This window comes from Lutra lutra, chromosome 11, assembly GCF_902655055.1.
Source record: "Lutra lutra chromosome 11, mLutLut1.2, whole genome shotgun sequence".
Classification (NCBI taxonomy): domain Eukaryota; kingdom Metazoa; phylum Chordata; class Mammalia; order Carnivora; family Mustelidae; genus Lutra; species Lutra lutra.
In genome coordinates this window covers 14,875,398-14,901,488 of record NC_062288.1, presented here as the reverse complement: position 1 = coordinate 14,901,488, position 26,091 = coordinate 14,875,398, and the positions used below count along the sequence as shown (strand labels likewise).

Below are 26,091 nucleotides of genomic sequence, written 5' to 3'. Positions count from 1 at the left end.
TCTAATTTCTAACAGTACTGAAATTATTCTTTTCTCATATATGAGAAAGCAGAGAGTCTAGAAATCTCTGGATGTTTTGAGTAAAATGTAAAAAAAAAAAATACTTCCGATACATAGAATGTTTTGTTCTTGACACAAGTGAAGTATAAAACCACCTTTCCCTAGATTCTTGAATGTTCTGGGGACACGTGCTCCCTCTAGAGGAAAGAGTAGCAAAACTAAGATTTTTAAAGTCCAGAGGAATGAAACAGAAACAGACACAGACACACACATGGAAAGGGAGAATCACAGTAAAAATAAAGTGAAAAGACAGAATAATGACAGAAATTGAGTAAAAAATGATGCAAAAGCTATGTGTAATTTTCCTTTTCCTGATTTAGTATAAAAGCAAGGAAGAGAGTTAGAGATTTGGGGGTAACTAGCAAGAACTATAAATTAAATAAGGATTTCTTCTACCCCTTGACCCTGCCATCGTTTATCCAGCCTTCTTACATGGCATTAATGGAAATCTGTAAACGTTGCATTTTCTAGCTTTATTCCTGCAAATTCGTAACTACTGCCACCTTATAAATGCCATAAAATAGAGGAGAGAAATCATAAATTCAGGTACAAATTCCCAAATCTGCAGAGCCGATATTCTGCTTTTAACTATTCTAGGCATAAGCAAATGAGATTTGTAAATGAAAACTAGCACCTGATGATCATGCCTGGAAATAATAGAACAAAGCACCGTTTAATAGTTTAAAAACAAATGCCTTTTTTTTTTTAAAGATTTATTTAGTTTTGTTTTTTCTTTATCATTATTTTTTTTAATAAGAGGGAGAGAGAGAGAGTGCACAAGGAGGGGGCATGGCAAGCAGAGGGAAAGGGAGCAGTAGGCTCCCCACTGAGCAAGAAGCCCGATGCGGGGCTTGATCCTAGGACCTTAGGATCATGACCTGAACTGAGAGCAGCCGCTTAATGGCTGAACCACCCAGGCATCCCAAGACTTATTTATTTTAGAGAGACAGAAAGGAAGAGAGAAGGAGAGTGAGAGTACCCGAGTTGGGGAAGGGGCAGACAGCAAGAATTTCAAGCAGCAGCCCCATGGGGCAGGATCCCAGACTCTTAGGTCATGACCCAAGCTGAAACCAAGAGTCAGATGCTTAACCCACTGAGTCACCCAGGCGCCCTTTAATTAACATCTTAAACCTGAAAAATGATTCCTCACCTTAGTGGAAAGAATAGGGGACCTGACTTAAGAGATCCAGGTTCTAAGTCTTGGCCCTCTGCCTTATTAGCGCTACACTCTGGATTGCTTCTTTCAAACTCCTGAAGACTTAGCTTGTTGTGGATAAAACGACTTCATCCACCTGCCTGTCCTACTGTAGAGATTAAATAAAAATAAGGCACATGAAAGCACAGCCCATGTTATAAAGCACGGTGGAAACTCCATAAATGATTTTTATTGTCTTTTTAAATGGCTGTCAGAGTTATACATTCCTACTACCTCTGTATCTCCTTTAGAAGGAACAATTTCATAAAAGCTTATGACTAATTTTGGGATTTATGCATTGTGGTGATTTTCAGTCCTGAACTCCAGTCTGATAAATACTGCCAACCTTGGGAATACCACTTTCTTAAAGGGCTTCTGATATGATGGCAGGGTCTCCACAAAGTTTTTGACCAAATATTGATTGTGGGATTTCAATCAATTCAAACTAAGTTTGACTGGAAACCCTGAAGATTTCAGCCAGCTGTCATTTGAAATCACCCCTCCTCTCAACAATTATCCAAAACTCGCCAAGGCAGACAACCAGAGAAAGACAGACAGAGCTGCTATTCTGTCAGAAGTGAATCAACAAGGGGGGGAGGGGGAGGGGGCCAACATGCTCTGAGTAAAGCCGTGAAACCTTAAACACTTCCCATTTAAAAGAAAACGAACACCAAATTATCACCAAAGCATCTATAGGACTAAACATATATATACTCTTCTGAAACAGAGATTTCTTTGGTGGGCATTCAAATTTTAAGCTCTTAACTTTATATTTAGTACCAAATTTTCTCAGTCTCTCTCTAGACAAAACAGGTGAACCTGTAACTCATGACCTTCACTTCACTAACTGTGAAGTTATGCCTGGCATGCCTGGCACATCTACTTTGCTTTTTATGAATTGCTAGCTTTTTCAGGGTATAAGTAATAGCCTCTTTTAGCATGGTTTTACATACCTGAGCAAGGATAAGAATACATTTTTTTTGCAAACATACACATGGATATACACACTGGATCCTAACGAGAACCTCTTATGAAGAAATCGCAATGATCTGTAACATGACAGCTCATCTACAAAGTTCTAAAAAGGTAGATTACTGACTTAATTATTTTTAATGGCATGTTTCTACCATTACCAGCTCTAATTCGTTAGTTTCAAAATTCTCTCTCAGTGAAAAACAAAAGATAACCTAAAAAAACAAAACAAAAAACTATTTAAAACATAATGGGTTTTTGGGATGCCTGGGTGGCTCAGTCAGTTAAACGTCTGCCTTTGGCTCCAGTTATGAACCCAGAGTCCTGGGATCGAGTCCCTCACTGGGCTCTTTGCTCAGCAGGGAGCCTGCTTTTCCTTCCTCTGCCGCCCCTTCCTGCTTGTGCTCTCTCTCTGTCAAATAAAGAAATAAATCTTAAAAAAATACTTGGTTTCATTATGCTTCTGTTGAATTCTTTTACATGCAACTGGTTCTTCTCAGTGGATCACAGAGAAGAATTCTGGAAGGTTTACATGACATGCTAAGCAAGTTCTATGTACTAGAAATGCCACGTGTAGCTGTGCGGTTTTCTGATGCTCCTCTTTTAGTAAGAACAGTGTGTCTTCTGCTGAACATACTAGACTGGAAAACTGTAAACAAGATGGGTTGAAAGTGTGGGAGAAGCACAAACATACTAGAATCTGGGTGGTGCCTGTGCACCCGAGTTTCGCGAAAGGGAAGGAGCCCAGGGTGGTTGCTGGTCATAGGTGTGCAGCTCTGTCTGAGGGGTCAACAAAAGACGCCCCGTGCTCCTGGAAATGAATGGTTTCGTCGAAGAGTGAGATACAAATGAAGGGGTACCGTTCAAAGAATAAGATTCTCACGTTTCCCCCCTAGGTTATAGATTCTGTAATGAGAAGATGGAAACCTTTGCTTTTATTTTTAGAGGAAGATGATGAATTTCCAAATTTAGCCTCGAGAAAATGTCTTAAGACCCAAATTTAAAATGTTAGTTTTTCATAAATTAATATGCAGGCAAGATATTTTTTCATTAACTTCAGATTTCAAAAATCCACTGAGCTGAGATTGGTTCGTAACATATCTAATACCTGTATCACCATGGCTGAAGAAGCAACTATGAAAGTTGTCAGTGCGCAGGAACAGCATGTTCTCCGTCAACTGCTTTTTTGTTTTTTTTTTAAGATTTTGTTTATTTATTTTGAAGAGAGTGTGTGAGTGGGGAGGGGCCAAGAGAGAGGGAGAGGGAGAAAGAATCCAAAGTAGACACGACCCTGAGTCACAGAAGCCCACCTGGACCCTGAGATCATGTCGGAGCCGAGACCAAGAGTCAGAGGCCCAGCAGGCTGGGCACCCAGGTGCGGTCAACTTCGTAATACATATCTCTAAGGGGTCGCTTTTTTTTTTTGTTCTCTGGATACACAGAGCTGACTACAAAGTGCTTGCTCTCTGGCTATCTGAATTTAGTAAGATACCTGTGGCTGTCAGATGGCATTCCAAACCATATGAAGAACCACAGGAAACAACACTGGGGGCCGTAGATTGCCCAGTTTCTAGTATATACATATATACTTACTAGTTCATATGCAGCCCTGACTACAATCTCGTCTATGTATTCATTTATTCATTCACTCCCTCACTCACGATGCAACAAACATTTAGCAGGTGTCTAATGAGTGCCCGCTGCTGGGCTTATCAAAACGAATGAGACAAACCACCTTTTAAGAATATATAAGTTAATGGGAAAGAGATTAGTAATTTCTTACAATTATAATGTAATGCAGTATAATAGAGAAATGGAAAGTAATGTGATAGAGAAATAGAGAAATACACAATGTGGATGTGGAGAGCAGACAGGGGACAGCACTTAAGTTACTAACCTTGAGTCTGGGGCCACCGCCTCTGGCATGGGCTAGCCTGGGTGTCCCTCCCAGGTTGATCTTTGGCCCCGCTCTGGCTCAGGTAAACGGACTCAGACTCCTGACACTGTTTTTGCTTGGTGGTTGATTGAGTCCTACACCCCGAATTAAACCTTTATTCTAATTAAACCTGGCACAGAAATGGTCTAGCTCAACAAAATCTCAGCTGAAAGCACCTCCAGTCCTCGTCAGAAGGCCCAGCAAAACCTCCTGCTTTGCTTTGAGAGCAGCAGTCACGCCCTGAGCGGCAGGAAGAGGAGAATGACCCACAGCTTACCAAAAAGGACAACTTCTTCGCCTGAAGTGTGTGGGGCAAGTCTGTGACGTACCTTTTCCAGTGGGCAATGGGTACTATCTCGGAGAAAGGGAAGTAAGTTCGGACGATCATATTCAGCATAAAGGCTGATCTGTTTTTCATGGTAGCGCTGTCCCTTATGATGGTCTCTCTTGAAAAGCTTATGCAGATACTAGAAAGAACAAAGAAGTAAACCATAATTATAAAAATAAGAAAAGCAAGACCTGTTGAAGGTTGCTATACTCAGTTCTAAACAGTCTCCATGGAGAGCCTGGGGGAGAAGCGGTTTTCAGGAAAATGTCTCAGTGAAGGAAAAGCGGAAAGAAGACCTTCAGGAGACAAGGGCGATCTCACACTCTCTCTGGAATGGCCTTGAGTGACCTGGCTCTGCTGCTGACCAGCCATACGACAAGAACAAGTCACCAACCTCTTTGTGACTGAGTTTCTTTATCTGCCAAAAATCTCACTGGGTCATTGTGAGGACTGAATGTATTACCATCCGTAAAACACTCAGATTCGCGCTGCTGCACGTGGCATACACTGAGCTCCAGGGAAATGTTAATGAGAGCTAATATCCTCACCATCATTTGCGTGGCTTCAGAAATAAAATGCTTGATTAGTGGCCTTCCTGAATCCTAAAAATTCTCATTTTTTTATATAAAAGGGATATAGTTATGAGATAAAAGAATGTTCTTAAAAAAATCAAGCAGCAAGTGCTAAATTATTTTTCATACATTCTACATCTGCTCTCTGTTAAGTCTTTTTTTTTTTTAAATTTTATTTATTTGAGAGAGAGTGAGAGCGAGAGCAAGAGAGAGCGTGAGTGAGAGAGAGTGTGAGAGGAGAGAGGGTCAGAGGGAGAAGCAGCCTCCCTGCTGAGCTGGGAGCCTGACGTGGGATTTGATCCTGGGACTCCAGGATCACAACCTGAGTCAAAGGCAGTCGCCCAACCAATTGAGCCCCCCAGGCGCCCCTGCTCTTTGTTAAGTCTTGTAGAGATCTGTGCTATGAAATGCTGCCTCTCCTGGTGACATCAAAGGTAAAAATCAAGATAAATACAGATCTTCTGAACCCATTTTCAAAACTGATTCCTTTCCCTAGCTGTCTGAAAAAGTTAATGGACCTCAAAGAAAGTGAGTAATTTGCTTTCTACTCAGAGGCAAGATTAAGTCTATCAATATATGACGCAAGTTAGAAATCGATGTCCAAAGGGTAGTTACTGCTAACTATAAATAAACACCCATCACCCATGAGAGGCGGAAAGCCCGGACTGTAGCAATCAAAGTACATTCACACCTTGAGTGAGGAACCGAACAGCAGTCTGTCCCTGATGCCGGGACTGTATGTAGGTTAGCTGCAGTCTGCCAGCCACTGTCGTGCACGGTCACTAAACAAGTCTAACTAGGCCACATGCACACAGAGAAAAGGCTCCTTTGGTCAACTGGTCATGTCTCCCCAATGCCAAGAGGGGGCGGAGGGGTCAGCCGTCCATGGTGCTCGGACTGGGGTCAGCATGTGAGCCCGACACGTAGTGCCATTTCCTAGACGGGCACACAGGCTTGGGAGGCTCTGTCCCAACTGCCAAGGCCAAGTTTCAGACATTCTGTTGCCTGACAGGGAAGATGACCCGTCTGAGTGGGGGCTCTCAGTTTCAGCACTGCACAGGAGACACCGGCGCACAGATGCCAGCTGCTATGATCCTGCTCATGTCTGCCACAGGCCGAAGTCACCGCTTCAGCAACAAGTCCCGAGGGGACCAGCAGAGTGGTGCCCCGCTTGGCTAAGCTCACCCACCATCTTGAGACGCCCAATCACGAGGCACAGCAGTAGCATCCGTACAACCGCTGACCAAAACAAAGCAGAACAAAGTACCTTCCATTCCTATCCTGGGGTTTTCAGAAGCTTCTGGCATAAAATTGACTTCTGAAGGAAAACTCTACCCCCTAATTGTCCTCTTGGGGTGCAGAGAGGTGGGCAAACATATAAGAGCCCCCATTGAATTTGTGGCCCACAGTCCTACTGGACCCACCTATTTTCCCCTCCGGCCTCTTCTTATAGGACATAGAAACCATGCGCTCCTGCTTTACTCCCACGGTGACAGCAACACAGGGAATCAAAGCAGCCTTCCAAGGCAGTCTGGAGCAGTAGGCCTGAACAGTACTACCACCGAGACCAAATGACAGAGTGGGATTCGCTAGCGGGAGGGGGAGGACAGAAGAATGAGGCTCTGCTCCTGGATCCTTCTGAGGGGTTGTAATTCATGGTGAAATTATATTCAGTGCGGACTACACAAGCAAGGTGCTTACTCCTAGACACGGTTTGGGGCCACAAACGTGAATGTGACAACTCTTTTCTTAAACCACAATTCAATGGTGAGTCCAAGTTAAAGTACCTGGTCTGTAATTAGTCCCTAGCCAGGGTGAGAGACTCTGTTGCATTTGACTGATTACAGGTTACTGTTTGTGGTCAAACTTCCACGCCAAGGAGTGACCTGAGCGAGCTCACCCAGTACCCCACACCAGTCCTGAAAGGCGGGTCACTCCTGACGCAGTCAAAAGGGCAAAGGAAGATGGTCACACTCACCACGTGCTGCAACTCCGGTCTGTCTTCCAGTTCTTCCACTACCTTTTTAATCTAGAGAGAAAAGACATTTTTAACCATTGATTTATGAGGACACAAGCATGGCTGCAAGATTATCGGACCAACAGCTCTCCCCTTTATGGCTTGGGTGTTCCCAGACACCCGTCTAGTAACACATAAAAGCAAAAGACACTCACTGAAATTTTGTCTTCATTGTCCAAAAGCATGTCGACAGCTTTCTGAAATAAAAAGAAAAAAAAGCCACAGTCACTGACACCTGCTGTGTCAGAAGAGAACCCACAGCCACGTTGTACGTGCTGTCACAGTTACAGGTGGATGGCTTCTTTCTACACACAAGGGGCCTGTCGCTTTGCAGTAGCCCTTAAGGGAGAGCTCTGTAAAAGAATGCATTTTAACATGGGTCTCGGTCTGAGAACTCCATGCTTTGCCTACCACTAAAACAGCATCCTGCTACCACTCCCCAAACACAAGACACCTTGTCTACACATATTGTAGCCTCCATGTTGTTGGATACATCACCACAGCACTCCTGGGACTCTTACTGGTCACGGGGAGCGTGTTGGTCCCCAGAACACAAAAATGAGCTTGGCTTCCTGCCACCTGCACCGTCAATGAATCCTTCTACAGATTTCCCAGACGTAGGAGGAGAGGGTAAGAACCAGAAAAAAATCAAGAGAGCTGACGTTTTACGATGATATAAAGCTTACGCACTTGTGGCATTTACTTTATTTATCATGAACATTCATGAAACACAAAGGAGATGGTGTCTCTAACGACAGGTGGTGGGAAGACAGCCCACCGGGCTGAATGTCCTCTTCACACCTGGGTTCTGCTCCTGACTCTGCTACCCCCTAGTTAGCCACTCCATTTTTTTCTTCCCTCTAAAATAGGAAGATGTTAGAAGAGATTATCCTTAGGGTATCTTCTAATTAGAAAACTACAAGTCCCTAACTTTGGTTCATACTCTTGAACAGCAATCAGTTTCAGCTCGTTCATTTTTTCTACAGCTACGTAAGCTAAACTCAGCTCTTGAGACACATGGCACGGAGAGCGGGTAGGCATAAGGGGAAAATGGATGTAGGGAAAAGTAATTAATTTTTGTAGAAGCACTCCATCCTCTTAATCATCTTTTGCAGAGAAGCAGAACCTCTGCACCTGGACTTCTTCAGAACTGCATTAATTCTTTTTAGATCAGTAGTCCCTAAGGACTTAAATCATTCACTATGAAAAAAGGGCTAAAAGCATCTTTCAGAAAGAAAGAAGTAGATTTAGCTCCTATTTAAATTAAGTTTAAGTGTGTGATAACTAATCTAAAGCATATAATACAGATATAGTATGCACATATACGTATACATATAATATAGTGCAGAATACTCTTAAATGTAATAAAATATAATAGGAAAATCCAAGCAATCCTTTTGGAGGCTTTCAAGTTCTACTCTTTAACTAATCTTTCAATTTTCTGAATGAGAAGTATTAGGTTCATATAAACTAAGTTCATAAAACTTCATTTCCATCACTGTCACTTGTTAAAAGTGCACGCATACACGCACACACACGCGCGTGCGCGCGCGCACGTCTATTAGCCACTGTGAGCTGTGGAGGCTGGGTGCCCTCATTAGTCAAGCAATCCACTGTCTGAATTTGTTGTAAATATAATAACACATCCCACATGGCTGAGACCAGTGGAAATGCCACGTGCTAAATTTGTGAATGCCGACGTATAAATTCACAATAAATGGATCAAAATAGAAATTTCCCTAAAATTTTAATCCTGAGACATACAATTAAGAGAGGCGAATGAGCCAAAGTGTATGGCTAGTTTCTTTGTTCCTATGAATTATGTGAATTCTTTTACTAAAAAATTACTTCACACACACACACACACACACACACACACTCTTTCAAAGTTCCATATCAAATTATGATTGCTTTTATAAAATAACCACATCAAGTAAAGATTCAGAACATCTAGTACGGGTCAGTGTTCTGAACATGATCAGCATACAGCCAAGCTCTGTGATGTACTAACTTCTCCAGCATCTGAATAGATGTCTAAATATTAAAAATTTGGAACAGTAAAAATAAAGGGTATTAAAATAAGAAACACATTACCTCAGAATCAAAGTCCATTAATAAAACAATTTTATCCTTGATAGAACTGAAAAGATTATGCTTGTGGATCAACTGGAAAACATCCTTGTGTCTTAATGTTAGGTATATTTCCAGAGCATTGCCATAGTTTTTGTCATAGGTGTACCTGGTAATACAAAATTTTTTATATTAAAGTTCATCAACACTTCTAATAAAACACACAAATACACATACACTTCATGTTTTGCAATATGAAAAACTGAAAAACTTCTTTAAATAGACAAGTCAACTTTATTTGGAAGACTATTCCTTGAGACTTAACTGTATGTGACCAGTATGTACTTCTTTCTCAGAGCCTTGCTTCCCATCTCCCCTAAATTTCCAAAAATTGACAATGTTCAAGTAATAAAAATGTTCTTTTATAGACGTTCTCAAAACTTCTTCATAGAACCCCATATACCTGACAAAGAAACTATGATCCAGAAAAAAGGAAATTCTTATTCCAGTAATAAAAAAATGCAGTTAAAATTTTTACAAGCAGTGTTCAGCTGCCAAACGGATTACATCTCCAAAGCTTATTTGTGAGGGGAGTTTATAAAACTGACATGTTTTTCCACTGAAGCACTGTTTTTCACATTAATTCCCAAGCCAGCTCCTGAAAACCAAATTGTTTTGTGACCCCATTAGTAGTACGAATAATTATCGTACAGAGCCCAAGGAATATCTAGGTTTCCAGAAGAAAATGGTCCGTATTTCAACTCAGAGGGGGACAAACAGCCCTGAACTCCAAGCCACTTTGGTACACCTTTCTTGGTCTTGGCAAAAGCTGTAAGAAGATGGGGGACAGGTGGTGTGAGGTGATGGGAATGCCAAGGAGGGGCTGAAGCAGGAACCACCTTCCCGAGCTTACCTGCGACGTGCTTCCCTTTTTACTAGACCAAAGCTCTTCCAGGACATGAGTGTATCTTATCTATCCCTGAATCTCAGGCCTACAGGAGAAAGCCTGGGTCACCAAAAGTGCCCAATAAATATGAAAAATTTTAACTAAGCTTCATTTTCTGAGCTCTGACTTAGTGCCAGGCATAGCGCTTAATTAGTTTTCAATTATGACCTCTCCTTTAAGCCTTGAAATCGTCCCATAAGGAACGTATACACCTCGAGAAGGATCAGGTTTGAGACATTACGTGACATGTGGATCCAAGAATGACAGAATCCAGAGCCTCCCTGGGAAGCCGATTTCCTTGCGTAGTCTGAGCCCCAGCACTCTTCCCTCCCTGCCCTACGCAGTGCTGCTGACTAGGGTTCCTCTCCTGTGGGAGCCACACTGCACCACAACTTTAATCTCGCACATTTTCCTCACCTGCTAGTTGTTCACTGGAGGTTTACGAGAGGACGTTACTAAGGGTGAATATAGGGAAATGGTATACAAGCCTCCCTCTTCTGTGTCCTCCTGAAAAACTCCCCTGAAAAACTCTTCACGTAGGTTGAATTAGAAAAAAGCAGCACTAAATTCGACTCACAGTTCTGCCAGGGTTTTGAGTAAGGTCCTATTCTGACTATCTTTCTTCAGGTGATCCCGAACCGCTTGGACGATTACTGAATTGTTGTACAGATCTCCAGGCCATTCTCGGATCAGAGTGGCAAAACCCTAAACAGAACAAGAGAACATTCCTGAAATAGATTAAATGATCCAAATAGTTTAAACAATGCATAAAAAATATTCATGTAAACAGACAAAATAATTTTATGCTTAAAACTCTGGCATGAACCTATCACAGATTTTCAGACTCTGGGTTTGGGGGTGGCAAGAAAGCCCAAGAAGCACTGCACACGACTCTCCAGTTACCGTTCCTGGAAGTGGGTGGTGCTCTTACCTATTTGATGAAACGCACCTGTAAGTAAGGCCCCCCTAGTTCTTCCATAAAACAACACTGCACACACAGACTTTGGCTTTGACTTGCTGTAACCTCAGTGCGGACTAACTATAACATTCAGATGATACCCCGAATATCCTGAAGATACTGTCCAAGTTGGTCGCTCTCCCCTCCCCCCGAACTTCTGTGCCTTCGCGTATGTCCTCCCATGTGCAAAACTCTACACAATGGCTGGTTTCCACAGTCATTGCAGTCACTGGAACCCCCACCTTCAACAAGTTACCACCTTGGTCCTCTTTGTTCTTGTTGGTCCTCTTTCCATTCTTGCCTCTGAACCTAGTTTTGTTTGGAGGATTTGAGACTTTGGCTCAAGTCTTATCCCCTAGCTGGATCTCAAATTTTGCCATTCTGATAGAAAACTCTAGATCCTTCAATTGGATCCTGTTTCTTTCCTACCGTTGATTTTTGGCCAGGGTCCTGATTCCTGACATTAGAGCTTGTGTTTTGTAACTCGGAGTATGGCAGAGCAGTTTACTTACTGATCCTTGGCAGCTGGTAGAGGAAAAACCTTAGATGTAATCAAGACAGCAAAAAGAAGTAAAAATCTTCATGTTATCGAAAAAAAATTGTATTATTCATATTAAGCATCTCAACTAATGCTTTAATAAACTACTATGAATTTAGTTAAGTGACACTTAGAAATGAAACTGGTACGGTGGAATGTGCTTCTGTCAAGTACCAAGGTTTGGTAAAAAGAAAATCACAAAGAATCAGGATATAGTCTCTATGAAAGTCCTACCCAAGTAGCCCTGGGAAGGATGGCAAGAGACCAGAACAACAGGCCACACATTTTCCATTCAAACTGCAACCTTCCCACATTAAGTGCATGATTGCAGTTTCATCTGAGAAATGTGGGGAGGGGTGTCTCCAGGTAAAGATGATGTATTTTATAAAACCACTGAATCAGAACATTAAAATGTTCTTTCAGCCAAAACGACACTTTGGATTGGGTTTCTATTTTAAGACTCAGTAATGTATAAGATAAAAATGTCTGAAAAGATTCCCATCCAAACACTGGCAGCTCTCAGTGGCCCTGAGACCAAGAATCATACTGTATGGGAAGGAGGAGGCTTGGCTCCGATTTCCGTTTTCCCTAATTCATGCGACAGCCTGGCAGTACGGCCGACTCCTAATACGAAATAAGACAAAATGGGGCACCTGGGTGGCCAAAGGCCTGATGGCCCCTTTGGCTCAGGTCATGATCCCAGGGTCCTGGGATCAAGCCCCGCATTGGGTTCCCTGCTTGGTGGGAAGCCTACTTCTCTCCCTCTCCCCACTCCCTCTGCTTGTGTTCCCTCTCTCGCTGTGTCTCTGTCAAATAAATGAAAAAAAATCTTAAAAAAAAAAAAAAAGACAAAACAACCGGTCATATCGTGTGACAAAAACATGATGCCTCCGTCAACCTACATAAACACCACATTTCACATCAGGTTTTTCTCCGCTAAACTGGCTCCATATGCCCTTGAATTAATGTGCTAAGGAATACTGATGCAATCAGCCCCGTGGCCTTGAATATTCTTCAGAGGATGCGGTTTATCAGGGAGCTGTTATTATCGAGCAGGTGAAGTCAGAGAACATCTCAGCGCCCATCATAGTTAAGTACAAGGTTAAAGGTATTCACTGAATGAAATGCCATGGCAATTGGCCCACTTTTAGTATGTTTATGTATCTGTCATTAATAATATGAAACAAAGTTTAACTCTCTGAGGAGCTCCGGGGCCATGATAAGTTGGCACACAGTACTTATAAAATAATTCTGCTAGGTTGTAAATAAAAAGACAAAACATTTTAGTAGAAGCCCACACCAACAAATCAGGAAGCATCATCATTACCTCCAAGTAAATACTGTCACTTCATATCTTTTTAGGAAGAAAAGAAAACTGAGAAGGCAATATTCTACAGAAGTACAGCTGTTTTTCTAGTGCTGTTTAGTAGGGCACATGATATGTGATCAAAAGCATCGCTACAGAACACTGCACCCCAGTCAATTATGTGACAATTTAATTCAAAATTAAACATGAAACTAAGAAGGATGAAAGCTAAAAGATTTGTAAGAGCTTATGGCAACACATTACTTATACCTTTCTTAACAGTAAGAAAGACACACGGAAACATTCAGGAAAAAACATTGATAAGCACTGAGCTTAAGTTATGCATAGTCCTTTCTGTCTCCGTCAACAGTCTTCCAGACATGAATCAACAGGATAACTTTAATGATACAGAATCTAAAGTAATTTCTAGAAAAAGAGTTGAATCATGTGAAAGAATTATAACAGAATCATAAAAAAAAAAAGAATTGCTTTCTCATGGTTAAATTGCATTACTTTAAAAAGAGGACAAGTATACCAAGCTTCAATATTTTGCAATAAAATTCATACTTTTCCCCATCATTTTCATAGAACACTCATAATTCTCTTTCTTTTGGGAAGATGTACAAAGACGGAATAGTTATGAGAGCCACTCTATGTGCTCAGAACAGAATGGAAAGAAATAGGAGAAGTCCATTACAAGTCTTCATTCACTGAAGAAACCTTTTCCAATAACTATGGCCAATAATGGCCTCTCATCAGATCTTTTACAGAACAATCACTTTGCCCTTGTCACTTATGTTCTAGTTGCTTAAAGCTTATCAAAATCATCTCTCCTCTCAGCCTATAAATCTACTGAAGACAAGACTGTGTTTTTTAACTTTCTCTGGGTCTAACTGAGTACTCACCCCAGTTCTAGGCCATGGTAGGTTCTAAATAAAGCTATGTTGAACTGAACTGACTAGGAAAGGAATAGGAAGCATGCCGCTAGCCTCCATCAGCTGGCACCCAACACAAACAACAGAAACTATTACCATAGCTCTTCTAGAAGACGTACATCTACTCTAGAAAGAAAGAGATCCCTGCTGTTAGAGCAGAATGGATTACAATACACAGTAATAAGAGAAAATGAGAAAATGCTGTTCCCATTATTATGCACAATTATTAAGGAGGTAATTTGTTCAAGTTTAATTCATCCTGAAGCACTTGATCCCTTTCTATGATAAGAACACAGGAACTGTACGGACCACACGAGCTTCAGGCTGCCTGAATCATCTGCATCCAGGAACAACTGGCTGACGATGACTGACCAATCATCCGAGGTATCCAGGTATGGACCATTATCATAAAGGACCCTTGTAGATCTTTTGATCTAAAATTCACCTCCATCCATTAAATTGGGGTCAGTAGCACAAATTACCTAGTCACGACAACCCAAACATGTCTCCAGACACTACCCAATGTCCCCAGAGGGCATACTCAGCCCATTGAGAAGCAGCGGTTTACATGCCTGCAGGTGACTCGGGCCATGAGCTACCGCAGAACACGTGTCATTTTGTTCACACCTGCACGCCTGGTGCCTACCACGTGCCTACAAGATAGTAGATACCACACAGGTATTTTCTGAATAAATTCATCTTAAATCAACCAACTTTAAAAATTATAATCCATTTTGGGTGCATACGAACACCAAATTTAAATTCAAATCCAGGCAGGCCTATTTTTTAAATGTACGCCTGTGAACAAATTATTTAATTTCTTTTATCTTTAGTTTCCCTATCTATAAAATTGGATATTACCACTTAGAGTGTTGTCAGGAGTACAAAATCGCAACATGCGCATGAGAGTGGGGAGTACACAGCAGGCGAACGATGTTAACTACTGCCTTTCTCCCTCATCAGTAAGCAAACAGATCCCATCCAAGCCCCCTCCCCATTCCTGCCACCCCAGTCCTCCTCAGAAAAACTGAGATCTGAGTCTCAGGCTTTAAGCAGCAACAGTAGCTGCTCTTCTATGTATGAAATCACCACACAGCACTTGTCCTTTTTCTTCAGCTTTCTCAAGGAGCCAAACGAAGTGGCTTTAGGAAACTATAAACTTAAGAATTCTCCAAAATCTGCATTGATGAGAGGTTTTCACTGTCCACAGAGACATGAGCTGTCATGAGCGCGTCACCTCAGTTTCATCCATCCCCGACAACCTGCAAATCTGCTCCCTCTCAACTGCCTGATCCACTGTATTATTTTTCTCGATTTCTTACCATTTTCCCATTGAGAGCAAGTAAATATGACTACGTCGGAAGGCCGTACCTCATAATCACTTTCCAAAAATTCATGTAAGATCATTTCATAGATGAGTGGTTTCAGAACTGGATCTCCTCTTGGCAAGTATGGACTAATAGCCTAAGGAAGAAGAAGGAAAAAGGTCATTTCAGAAGGGGCAAAACAAAACCAGACTCCAATTATGCAGAAAATATGAAAGTACAGAACTTCCTCAACCTACTATAGGGTTACATTCTGATAGACCCATCAGAAATTGAAAATATTTTAAGTCAGAAATGCACTGAAACAGCCCCCTACTAAATTCCACAGCTTAGCCGAGCCTACCTTATATACGTTCAACCACGTATGTGAGCCTACAGTTGGGCAAAGTCTTCTAGCACCTGGCCTATTTTAGAGTCAAGTGTTGAGTATCTCATTTAGGTTACTGAATATTGTACTGAAAATGAAAAAGAGAATGGCCATGGTGTGAGTGTGTGGCTCGAAACCCAGCCCGGCGTCCCGACAGAGGATCATCCCGGGTGTCATTCCCCCCCGGGAAAGATCCAAGTTCAATGTGCTGTTTCTACTGAATGTGTAACGCCTTTGTACCCCTCTAAAGTTGAAAAATCATAAGCTGAACTGCTGTAAGTAGGAGACCATCTGCATATCTCTACTTTTAAAATGTAAGGCACCAGAGTGTTTTGGAAAATTATTATGAAAAGAAAAATTCAAATCAACTCTACCTTCTTATGACCCATTACACTATATTCTCAAAAGTATCTATGAGGTGTATATAGGTATGAACGGTGAATAAAACAACTGCCTCAGGTAAGTTAAACTTTCTCTCTCTGTTCTTCCAGAGGAATTAAATGAAATCTAAATAGGATGGAGAATGTCACAGAGATAAAAGCTACCTTAAGGAGTCAAGGAGTTACAGGTCATCTATTCATATTTTTTTCCCTTAAAGTGGAATATATCATTCTTTTAAAACTCATAATCATAGTTTGAAATTAAGGGAAAATACACACCTCGCATTCATTAGCTGTTTCGGTGCATGTTAAATGTTGAATTCACAAACACTGTTGACTGACTTGGCAGGCGTATGTACCAATCACTACACTTTGTTCTGGGGACGCAGAACTAGGGGGCTCAGAGCCTCAGGGGAACACTATGCAGATATCTAAACAGCCAACCGGAACACTGGCTGCTAAGTGTTACATAAGCAAGGTGTTAACCAGGTGCTGTGATGAGCAGGGGCCCATTTTGTATCCTGAGGCAGAAAAGACAAATGCCAGGAGTCCATCAGGCAAAGAAAGACAGGGCAGGGCACCCTGGCAGAAGGAAAAGCATGAGGAAGGGCACGGAGCATGGATGTGCGCTGTGTATTCAGGGAGATCAGAGTGGCCCCGAGATGCGGGTCCCCAGAAGGGGAGAAAAGTGAGGCGGGGCAATGAAAACTATTTGGATTTTATACTTTGAGAAGGAGGGAAGTGAGAATAGCAGATTTATTTATTTATTTGAGAGAGAGAGAGAGAGAGAGATCACAAGTAGGCAGGGAGGCAGGCAGAGAGAGAGGAGGAAGCAGGCTCCCTGCTGAGCAGAGAGCCTGATGCGGGGCTCGATCCCAGGACCCTGAGATCATGACCTGGGCCGAAGGCAGAGGCTTAACCCACTGAGCCACCCAGGCGCCCCAGCAGATTTATTTTTTAAGCAGCTAACTCTGGGGTAGGGTTGTTCACCGATCTGTCAGAAGGCCCCTGCAACAGCATAGACAAGAGCTGAGGCCATGGCCCCCAGGGGAGGAAAGGCCTGGTATGGACAAGGAAGGACTGATGAGAACCAGAGACGAAACATCATGAGGACGTGAGTCAGATGTTCTCATGTGGGCAGTGGCTGTGAGCTCTTAAGCATGGAGGAATGGGTACGCCATGAGGTCACAGATACAGACTGGAATTGGGAAAGAAATGGATTGACAATGATTTGAGTGATCACTATCAGTAGTTCCTACAAGGAAAAAGAGCCATCACACACTGCCAGCACAGATACTGAATTGAATAAAAAGGTCTGGGTCATAAAACCATCAGGCTAAACACGATCACAGAACTGGGTAAGATCCTCCAGGAGCAGCCAAACAAATAAGATGAGAAGATTCTCTGGGGCAAGTGCACTATTCATAGCGCAGGCAACCTGAGAAATTTTTTTTTTTTTTTTTAAAGATGTTATTTACTTATTTATTTGAGAAAGCGAGTGAGGGAGAGCGTGCACAAGTGGGGAGGAGGGAGAGTGAGAAGCAGATTCCCCAGGGAGCCTGATGTGGGGCTTGATCCCAGGACCCTGATATCATGACCTGAGCCGAAGGCAGATGCTTAACTGATTGAACCATCTAGGTGCCCTGTAACTGGGAATTTTTAAAAACATATTCAGAATTTCAAGAGAATACTGCAAAGGCTCATAAATATTGCATGGAGCACTGGCTGTTATATGCAATAATGCATCATGGAACATTATCAAAAACTAATGATGTACCATACGGTGACTAACATAACATAATAAAATTTAAATAAAAAAGAAAAAAATTTAAATGTTTTAAACAAACATAGGAATACTTTATCGTTTACTTTGAAGGTCATGCATTAAGTTGAAAGGTAAATTGCTTCCTTTGAAGGAAATAATCAACGAAACTAAGAGGCAACCTTTGGAATGGGAGAAGATATTTGCAAATGACATGTCTTGGAAAGGGCAGTATCTAAAATATACAAAGAACTTATATAAAAAAAAGAATTTATAAAACTGAACACTCGAAACACAAATAAACCAGTTAAAAAATGGGCCGAAGACACGAAGAGACATTTTTCTATAGAAGACGTACAAATGGCCAACAGACATGAAAAGATGCTCAACATCACTCATCATCAGGGAGACATAAATCAAAACCACACACACCTCACACCAGTAGGAATGGCCAAAATTAACACCACAGGAAACAACAGGTATTTGTGAGAATGTGGAGAAAGAGGAAGCTTCTTACACTGCTGGTGGGAAACGCATACTGGTACAGCCACTGTGGAAAACAGTATGGAGGGTCCTCAAGAAGTGAAAAATAGAACTACCCTATGATCCAGCAATTGCACGATTAGGTATTTACCCAAAGAATACAAAAATACCGATTCAGAAGGAAATACATGCACTGTGATGTTTATAGCAGCCTTATCAACAGTAGCCAAATTATGGGAAGAGCCCTAATGAATGGATCAAGAAGATAGGTATAGACATATATACAAGGGAGTATTTCCCATCCATAAAAAAGAAAGAAATTGTGCCACTTGCAATGATGTGGACAGAGCTAGAAAGTATTATGCTAAGCAAAGTAAGTCAGAGGTAGACAAACGCCTATGATTTCACTCAATTTAAGGAAGAAAACAGATGAACATGAGGCGGGGGAAGAAAAAGGCAAATCGGAAAACAGACTCTTAACTATACAAAACAAACTGAGGGTTACTGGAGGGGAGATGGGTAGGGGATGGATAAAATAGGTGACAGGTATTAAGGAGGGCACCTGTGATAAGCACTGGGTGTTGTATGCAAGTGATGGAGCACTAAATTTGACACCTGAACTACTATTACATGGTATGTTAACCAACTATAAATTAATAGAAAACTTGAAAAAGAAAAAAAAAAGGTAAAAACATGAAGTATCAAATTATTTGTTATTGCTGCATGGTCACACTTTTCTATTTGCCTTTCAGCAAATAAAATATTATTTGAAAAATGCATTAATTCTTCAGCGCATTTAAAAAAAGCCCCATTTTATAACCTGCAGGATGAGACTATACCCGTTCTCCATATTCATTAAAAAGAACAAAAACTTCAGGGGCACTTGGGTGGCTCAGTCAGTTAAGCATCTGACTCTTGGTTTCAGCTCAGGTCATGATCTTGGGGTTGTGGAATCAAGCCTTGCATCGGGCTCTGTGCTCGAGTCTGCTTGAGGTTCTTTCTCTCTGCCCGTTCCCTGCTCTTTCCCTCCCTCATTAAATCATTCCTTAAAAAAAATCCATAAAAACATTATCTAAACACAGAATTGGCGGGATATAAGAGGACAGAACACATATGTATACATTTTACACACATAAACTATAAAACAGATCTATATTCTGGTTTTTCTTCCTACTTAACACTTGCTTCCCAGGAAAGAACTGATAACTATTGTCTTAATTTTATTTCCATCTCAATCTCAATATACTACATACATAAATTCAGAGTTAAAAATAAAGCTGTGCTTACCTTAAGCTGTCCAATTTCTTTAAATTTATAAACTTCATATTCCCAGAGTGCTGCATTTTTCCCAAGAATTTTCTGGCATTTGCTGGCAGTAAAAACATCCCAGGAAGAAAGAAGAAGAAAAAAAAAAAAGAAAAGAAAAGAAGAGTAAGTAGACATTTCCTCTATTGGGTTAGAGAAATCTCTCGTCCCAGAGTTTTGACAAATTTCTATCGCAGGTGCCAATGCACATAAAGGTATTACTAGATAACCAATTGATTGCATATACAAGGTGGACAGAAATCATAAAAATTATTACAAAATACTTATAAATAAAGATGAATCCCTTTCTGAAGATGCTGGTTAGGGGCTTTCCCAATGAATCCTGTTCTGAGTTTCCTACTTATCCAGATGAGCCCTGCTGGTTTTGGGACCTTTCTCACCTTGAAGAAATGTCATCATATCCCAAAGTACCGATTTAAACCACTTCTTAAAGAACTTTAAATAATGGACTACAAAATCAGACTTCAGAAACTTAGGATCCTATCATAGTATATAATCTGGAGAAATACTTATATATGAATAAAAACTTAATTTACACATTGAAGAAACAGGTCTCCCTAAATCTCAGGAAATAAGAGGTCGGCCTGAAGGCTGTGTTCTCAGGTTGTCCTGAGGTACTAGAAGGGAGCACCATGAAGCTCCAGGGGGAGGCACTCACACAACCCACATGGCCACTATGTAACATTTACGCTCTTGTCTACCACAGACCCCTGCAAACCTGAAACCTGAAATCTGGTCACTTCCACTGAACTGCCACCCTCTTGCTGGGAGACAACTCTCCTTGAATTACAAGCAGTGGCACTGATTGCCTTCTCAAGGATGCTTGTAGAACAGCAATGGAAATGAGAGACACAGCTGATGTTTCCCTCCAGAGCAAAGGGCAGGACTGTTTAGTGTTTGGTATAATAACTATATTAGGTTCCTCTGAAGGCAGGCACGATCACTGTCCATTATAAAACAGTCAGAGATCCTAAGCTCAGGGTTCCTTTCCTGCAATACGAGCGATGGTCTGTGCAATGTCACCTGGCTGGCCCAGTGTGTCGTGCTGTGGGAACCGGAGCTGTGGGATCTGGCACAAACGCCAATGTGACGGCTACTACCACTGCTGAGTTAGGCCTGTGTCTCTGACCCGGGAGTCTCATGTCTTATGCCAGGACCCATGTGCTAACTTGTTAGCTTACAAAAAGGGTAACCTCTCCAACTCTTCGTGACTTTTGACATCTTTCTATTAAATTCTCTTGTTTGGTGAAAATGAGACAGTAGGTGGTTAACTCACAAATCCATTCTGTGGTTATGGCCACCAATACTCAAAAATTACCCCTGCAAGAACGACCCCCACCCCCAAAAAAAAGGTTGACCTCAGAGAATGGCTTATTTTCGTGTTAAAATTTATTTCTCAATTCTATTTATAGTAACAAATAACTGTGAAAATATCAGTATTACCGTGCTGCTATGTCATACTCTCCTTTCTCCACCAGGTGGTTTATGTACGCTAAGCCAATATCCTAGGGAAAATTAAATGAAGGAATTTCATAATTAACCAGAACAACCGCAAAGTTGAGCCTCATTTCCTGAGCAGCCCATGACATCAGGGTCTTACTGGCACTACGGGCTAGAACCTGTTTTATACACCCTAGGGTGCTATATGCAATTATGCTCATTTCCTTCCTAAACAGATTTAAATGCACTTGTATTTATATTTTCACAAATTTTAGAATTCACACAAAAATAACATTCCTACGGTAAAGGCTCCTAACTTGCCCCCGATTAGGAGATTTTCTACAGAAGAAATCTGTAATATTATAAACACGATTCAATAATTTCATGCTGTCACTGGATATAAAGTGGTTTTTCGTGCTTTCATCTGTAAGACGTGAGCTACTAGTCTTCTCTATATCACGTCTGAAGAAATGCTGTTAAGAAACACATGACAACAGAACAATCATATTAAAGGGAAATGCTGAATCTTAAGGTTAACATTAATGTGCAAATGATGTCCAAAAACATGTGATTCACACCCATGAGTTTACAGATGAGGAAAATGGGATTGCAGCTTGGGCTGGCTTCTGAGTAAAATTCATTTTCTTACACCACCTCCGTTCTGAAAGGATCTGAGGTGGCCTGAGTCACCGAAGACGTGAGAGTTCTTGCTTGATCTCCCCCCAGGACTCTTGTGAAATATTATTCCTGACTAAAAGCATTTTCATAAGAAGCTTAAACTTATTATATAACAAAACTTGGATTTTAAGTTCCAGTTTATGTACAAAAAAAGGTGTTGTGGAATTTCTTCCCGGATGGCAGAAATGGCAGCGGCCCATTTCTGTCTCTGCCCGTATGGTATGAAATTATGCTGTGCTAGGAGGGAAAAAAAAGTCCACGCATAACTAATGTATAGGACGGGGCCGTGGCAAGGCTATGGGAAAACACTAACAGTTCCTATTTTATTAAATTTTACCCCAATAATGACTATATAGGAAATCCTATTTCAAATCTGTAGAAACTAAAGAGTAAAAAAAAAAAAAAAAAAAAAAAAAAAAGGGTGCCTAAGTTTATTTTCTGCAAACAGACCACATATCACAGTACTACAGAGTCTTTCTGTCCAGGGTCAGAGAAGAGAATGTGCCCTTTGCAGAGCCCATTTCTCCTCATGCCAGGCCCTTACCCTACTGTGCAGCTTACCGTGCCACTCATCCTCTTTCTCTGTCCTCCTTTAACCTCAATCCTATTTTCTCTCTTCTCCTTAGCGTAAGCATGTTCAGTGTCTCTCTCACACAAAATATCCACCATCACCAATGACCTTTTTGTGATGGCCCGGCCCCAGGCACAGTCTGCACTCCCTTCCAGTTCACAGCCAACATGCAACTCTACTTCATCATCTCCTCCTCACTTTTCACTCCTTACAGCACATTGAGAATGAGTAATACAGAAAAAATTCACTCGTCACTTTCATATTGCCACACCCAGCATACCACCGACTGGCTGAGCTTGTCTTACCTTTGACTGCTCTCCCAGCTCCCACAAAAACCTTCCTCTAGCCATTCCAAACTACTTTGGGCACTTCTCCTTTGAATATTGGCATTCCCAATGGTTCCATTCAAGTTCTGTTTTCTGAGGCTAGATACTCACCCCGTGTGGACTGCTTCAAACTCGTGCCTTCCACTGATGCCTGTTTGCTGTCAAATATCTGGGTCCAGATCTCTTCCCTGAGCTCCACTAGGATGTCCCAGAGATGGCCCAAATCCAATGTGTCAAAACCAGTATTAATCCTCCCACACTCCCTCCTCCCAGCCTGTTCCCCCTCACATAGTCTCCCTCTCTTAGGGAATGGCAACACAACCACCATTCCCAAAAACTGGGCGTCAACCACCAAAGACTGGGCGTCAGCCTAGATTTCTCACTCTCCTGTGCATGAGGAGCCAGTCACTGTATCCTGCAGAGTCCAGCTGAATGTATCCTCCGCCTGTCCTCACCTCCCCATTCCTACTGACTCTGTAGGTCTCATCCTACCACTTCTCTACCAAGAAGGAAGCTGTTCTGTTGATTCTCATTTCAGCTGGCCTCCCTCTAGCCCCTTTCTCCATCGGAGAATCTTTCTAACAAGCAGATCTGATGAGGCACTGAGCATAAACTGTCTTGCAGGGGATCTCAAGATGGAGCCACGCTCCCACTTACACATGGCCCTTCAGAATCTGGCTCTTGCTACCCATATGTACACTCTGCCACTGCCCCCACATAACCAAGCAGGCCAAGTGGTTTCACTTCTCTGCACCGTCCCATATACTGTTCTATTGGGCAGAATACCTTCTGCTCCATTTCTAGATAATCTTTGTTTAATCTCCACACTTTTGAATGGGGAGGGGCAGGGATATGCTCTGGTTCTCTCTCTTCTTTTGGGTTCCTGAGTTATTTTGCTTGTTTACTCTCTAGACATTTTATGTGGAGTTTTAGGAAAGTTTAAGGTGAGGAATTTGTGCCACAACCCCAAATAGCCATAAACGCAGTTTTCATCTAGAAATAAGGGTCTTGGACTCACTGATCTCTAAGGACCCTTCACACTCTCTCCGGTTTTCTATATGCCCACCCACTGTCACAGTTAGTAAAGAAATGTGCTTTTGGTCACTAAATTTTTCCAGAGTCCAAAATGTAAATAAAACATATCTAAGGTCCTAGATTAGTCTCTATAACACAAATGACTCTTACTATGGAGACACTAAAGCAATCTGGTTTTATGAAACTACTCTTGATAAATTTTGTGACAATGTGGTTTTACCTATGATTTAAAGAAACTTCCCCACACATAACTGGAAGGCTTTGTATTTAAAGTGCATTTCACAAATTCAGGTTCCAAATTACCTAAAACTGCCTCCTAGCTGGTGTTCAAGTCTCTTGTTTACAAGCAGAAACAGAGTCAATAAACTGAAATATTTTGACCTTGCAGGTTGGAGAATTAGTCTGAAATAAAGTCTCAAAAACATAGGAAAAATCTGTTCTTTTCAAATTACTTTCAGTCTCATTATAACTTATTGAAAGGTAAAGTTATGCTTCAAATGATAAAATTACATACTTACTAGAATCTTATGTCTTTTAATGTTCTTCTGGCTGATTTCGGCTGCCATCAAAGCTTCCTGTATTTATAGAAGCATGATAAAAGGAGTCAGAAAAGAAGGGAGGGAAAATGAGAGAGAGTGGGAAAGAAAGATATTGAGGTTATAAACACTATATTTATTATGTTTTTAAGTTCTGGACTACATAAATAAAGCCCCATTTTCCTGTGGCTTTTGCTTCAAGCACGGGCATTTTTAATGTTATGGTTGAATGAACCCCACTGCATTCATACTCAAACAAAAGCAGTCAACCAAAATGAAGACTTCTCTTATTTCCATTTGAATGCATTTCCACATTAGGATATTGGAATCACATTTCAGGCACAAATCAAAACAAGACAAAATCTCCTAGATTCAAACAACAAAAAAAATTCATCTGTCATTCTAAATCTGCATGGCATACATTGACAAGGTGGCACTTTTCCTTTATGAAATGCAAAAAATAAACCATATGGATACATTCAGGTATATCTGCAATTAAGATTTTGAAAATCCTTGATTTTACTTTTATTTTGGAAAGTTCATTATTATTACTGTAACACAGACATCAAAACATAAAATTATTGGGGTGCCTGGGTGGCTCAGTCAGTTAAGCATCTGACTCTTGGTTTTAGCTCGGATTGTGATCTCCGGGTCAAGCCCGGCACTGGGGCTCAGTGCAGAGTTGGCTTGTCCCTCTCTTTCTCTCTTCCTACCCATATAGATATATAAATTTTTTAAAGATTTCATTTTTTTATTTGAGAGAGAGCAAGAGATGACAAGTAGGGGGCAGGAACAGAGGGAGAAGCAGACCTCCCGCTGAGCAGGAAGTCCGCCGGAGGACTCAATCCCAAGACCCTGGGATCATGATCTGAGCTGAAAGCAGATGCTTAACTGACTGAGCTACCCAGGAAATAAAATCATTAAAAAACACATAAAATTATTTAGGGAACTACTGGATCTGAAGCAATATAGTAGTAACTGAAATATAAACTTTTTGTGTCAATACCTGGGCTCTAGTTTATACATGAGAAACATTTTTCCCCCAAATCCTTTCAGGTGGTCACAAACTTAAAAGCAACATACAGTGGATTAGTTTTTGTTTTTAGCTAATTAGCATAGAAGCCCAACCAGAGAATTTCTCTAACCAAACCAACATAATATTTGCCTTTTCAGCTTTTAAAGTCAGAAAGGTTTCTGTTTTTGAAAAAGAGAAACTCATCATGGGACAGTTTTCTGCTCATATCAGTCTGATTCAAGACTCAATGAAGTGGACCACATCATTCTGTCTGCAAAGTGTTCAAACCATCCTCAGTGAACAGTAAATTAATAGCCTGGCTTTACATATGAAATAAGCACAAATAAACAGTACCACTAAAATATAGGAGACAGTTCTGAAATACTAGCTCCATTTTATTTTCCTCGAAAAGCCACAAAACAAACACTTGCATAGGCTGAATCAAACCCACCCTGCTCCCTCTACTACCACCTCCTCCTCCTCCACTGAACAGTGAAGCCAGTTAACCTCCTTGTAATCCTTTCCCCCCTAATTTCTGAAAAGAGCATTGGAAAGTTATTAGTCTCTTACATATTTTTAGCTTGGGGCATTCTAATTCACTTACACAAAAGATTTATTACAGAAACCTTTTGTCCTCTCCCTGTTACGGATGTGTCAATACTTTAAAGAAAGGAAAATCAAAACTACCTCATATTTCTTCTTTTCAAGGAGCCAGTCGATGTGGTCATCTTGGTCTCGTTCCTTGGCCACTACAACATCTCTTGGACTCACGATGTAAAAGAGCGATTCCCCTTCAGAGTACTCTAGAGGTGAGGGAAGAAAGAAACAGTGTGGGCGACTCAGCAGTAGAAACCTTGGCTGTAGTTTCAGAGACCTGGCTGGGTAACCCAACTCCAGAGGGAACAGAAAACTTGCCTGCCTTTGGAGCAAGTGTGTTTGGCTCTGTTTGAAGGTGCAAGTACTTTAAAAAACATTTACATGTAAAATTATTTGAAAGAAAAAAGAAGGGAGGGA

At 41.3% G+C, this 26,091-nt stretch overlaps 1 protein-coding gene across 2 annotated transcripts in view; it reads right to left on the bottom strand.

Moving 5' to 3' along the window:
• The window catches only part of VPS41 (VPS41 subunit of HOPS complex), a 179,829-nt gene that overhangs the window by 20,937 nt on the left and 132,801 nt on the right, over positions 1–26,091 (bottom strand). For both annotated transcript variants that reach the window (XM_047694499.1, XM_047694500.1), the window contains exons 13-22: positions 25,765–25,880; positions 24,045–24,101; positions 20,920–20,981; positions 19,438–19,519; positions 15,205–15,297; positions 10,674–10,801; positions 9,175–9,319; positions 7,236–7,277; positions 7,042–7,092; positions 4,493–4,630 (exon numbers count right to left, since the gene is read on the bottom strand). In XM_047694499.1, coding sequence (XP_047550455.1) covers positions 4,493–4,630; positions 7,042–7,092; positions 7,236–7,277; positions 9,175–9,319; positions 10,674–10,801; positions 15,205–15,297; positions 19,438–19,519; positions 20,920–20,981; positions 24,045–24,101; positions 25,765–25,880 — 914 coding nt within the window. The remainder of the gene's footprint in view (positions 1–4,492; positions 4,631–7,041; positions 7,093–7,235; positions 7,278–9,174; positions 9,320–10,673; positions 10,802–15,204; positions 15,298–19,437; positions 19,520–20,919; positions 20,982–24,044; positions 24,102–25,764; positions 25,881–26,091) is intronic.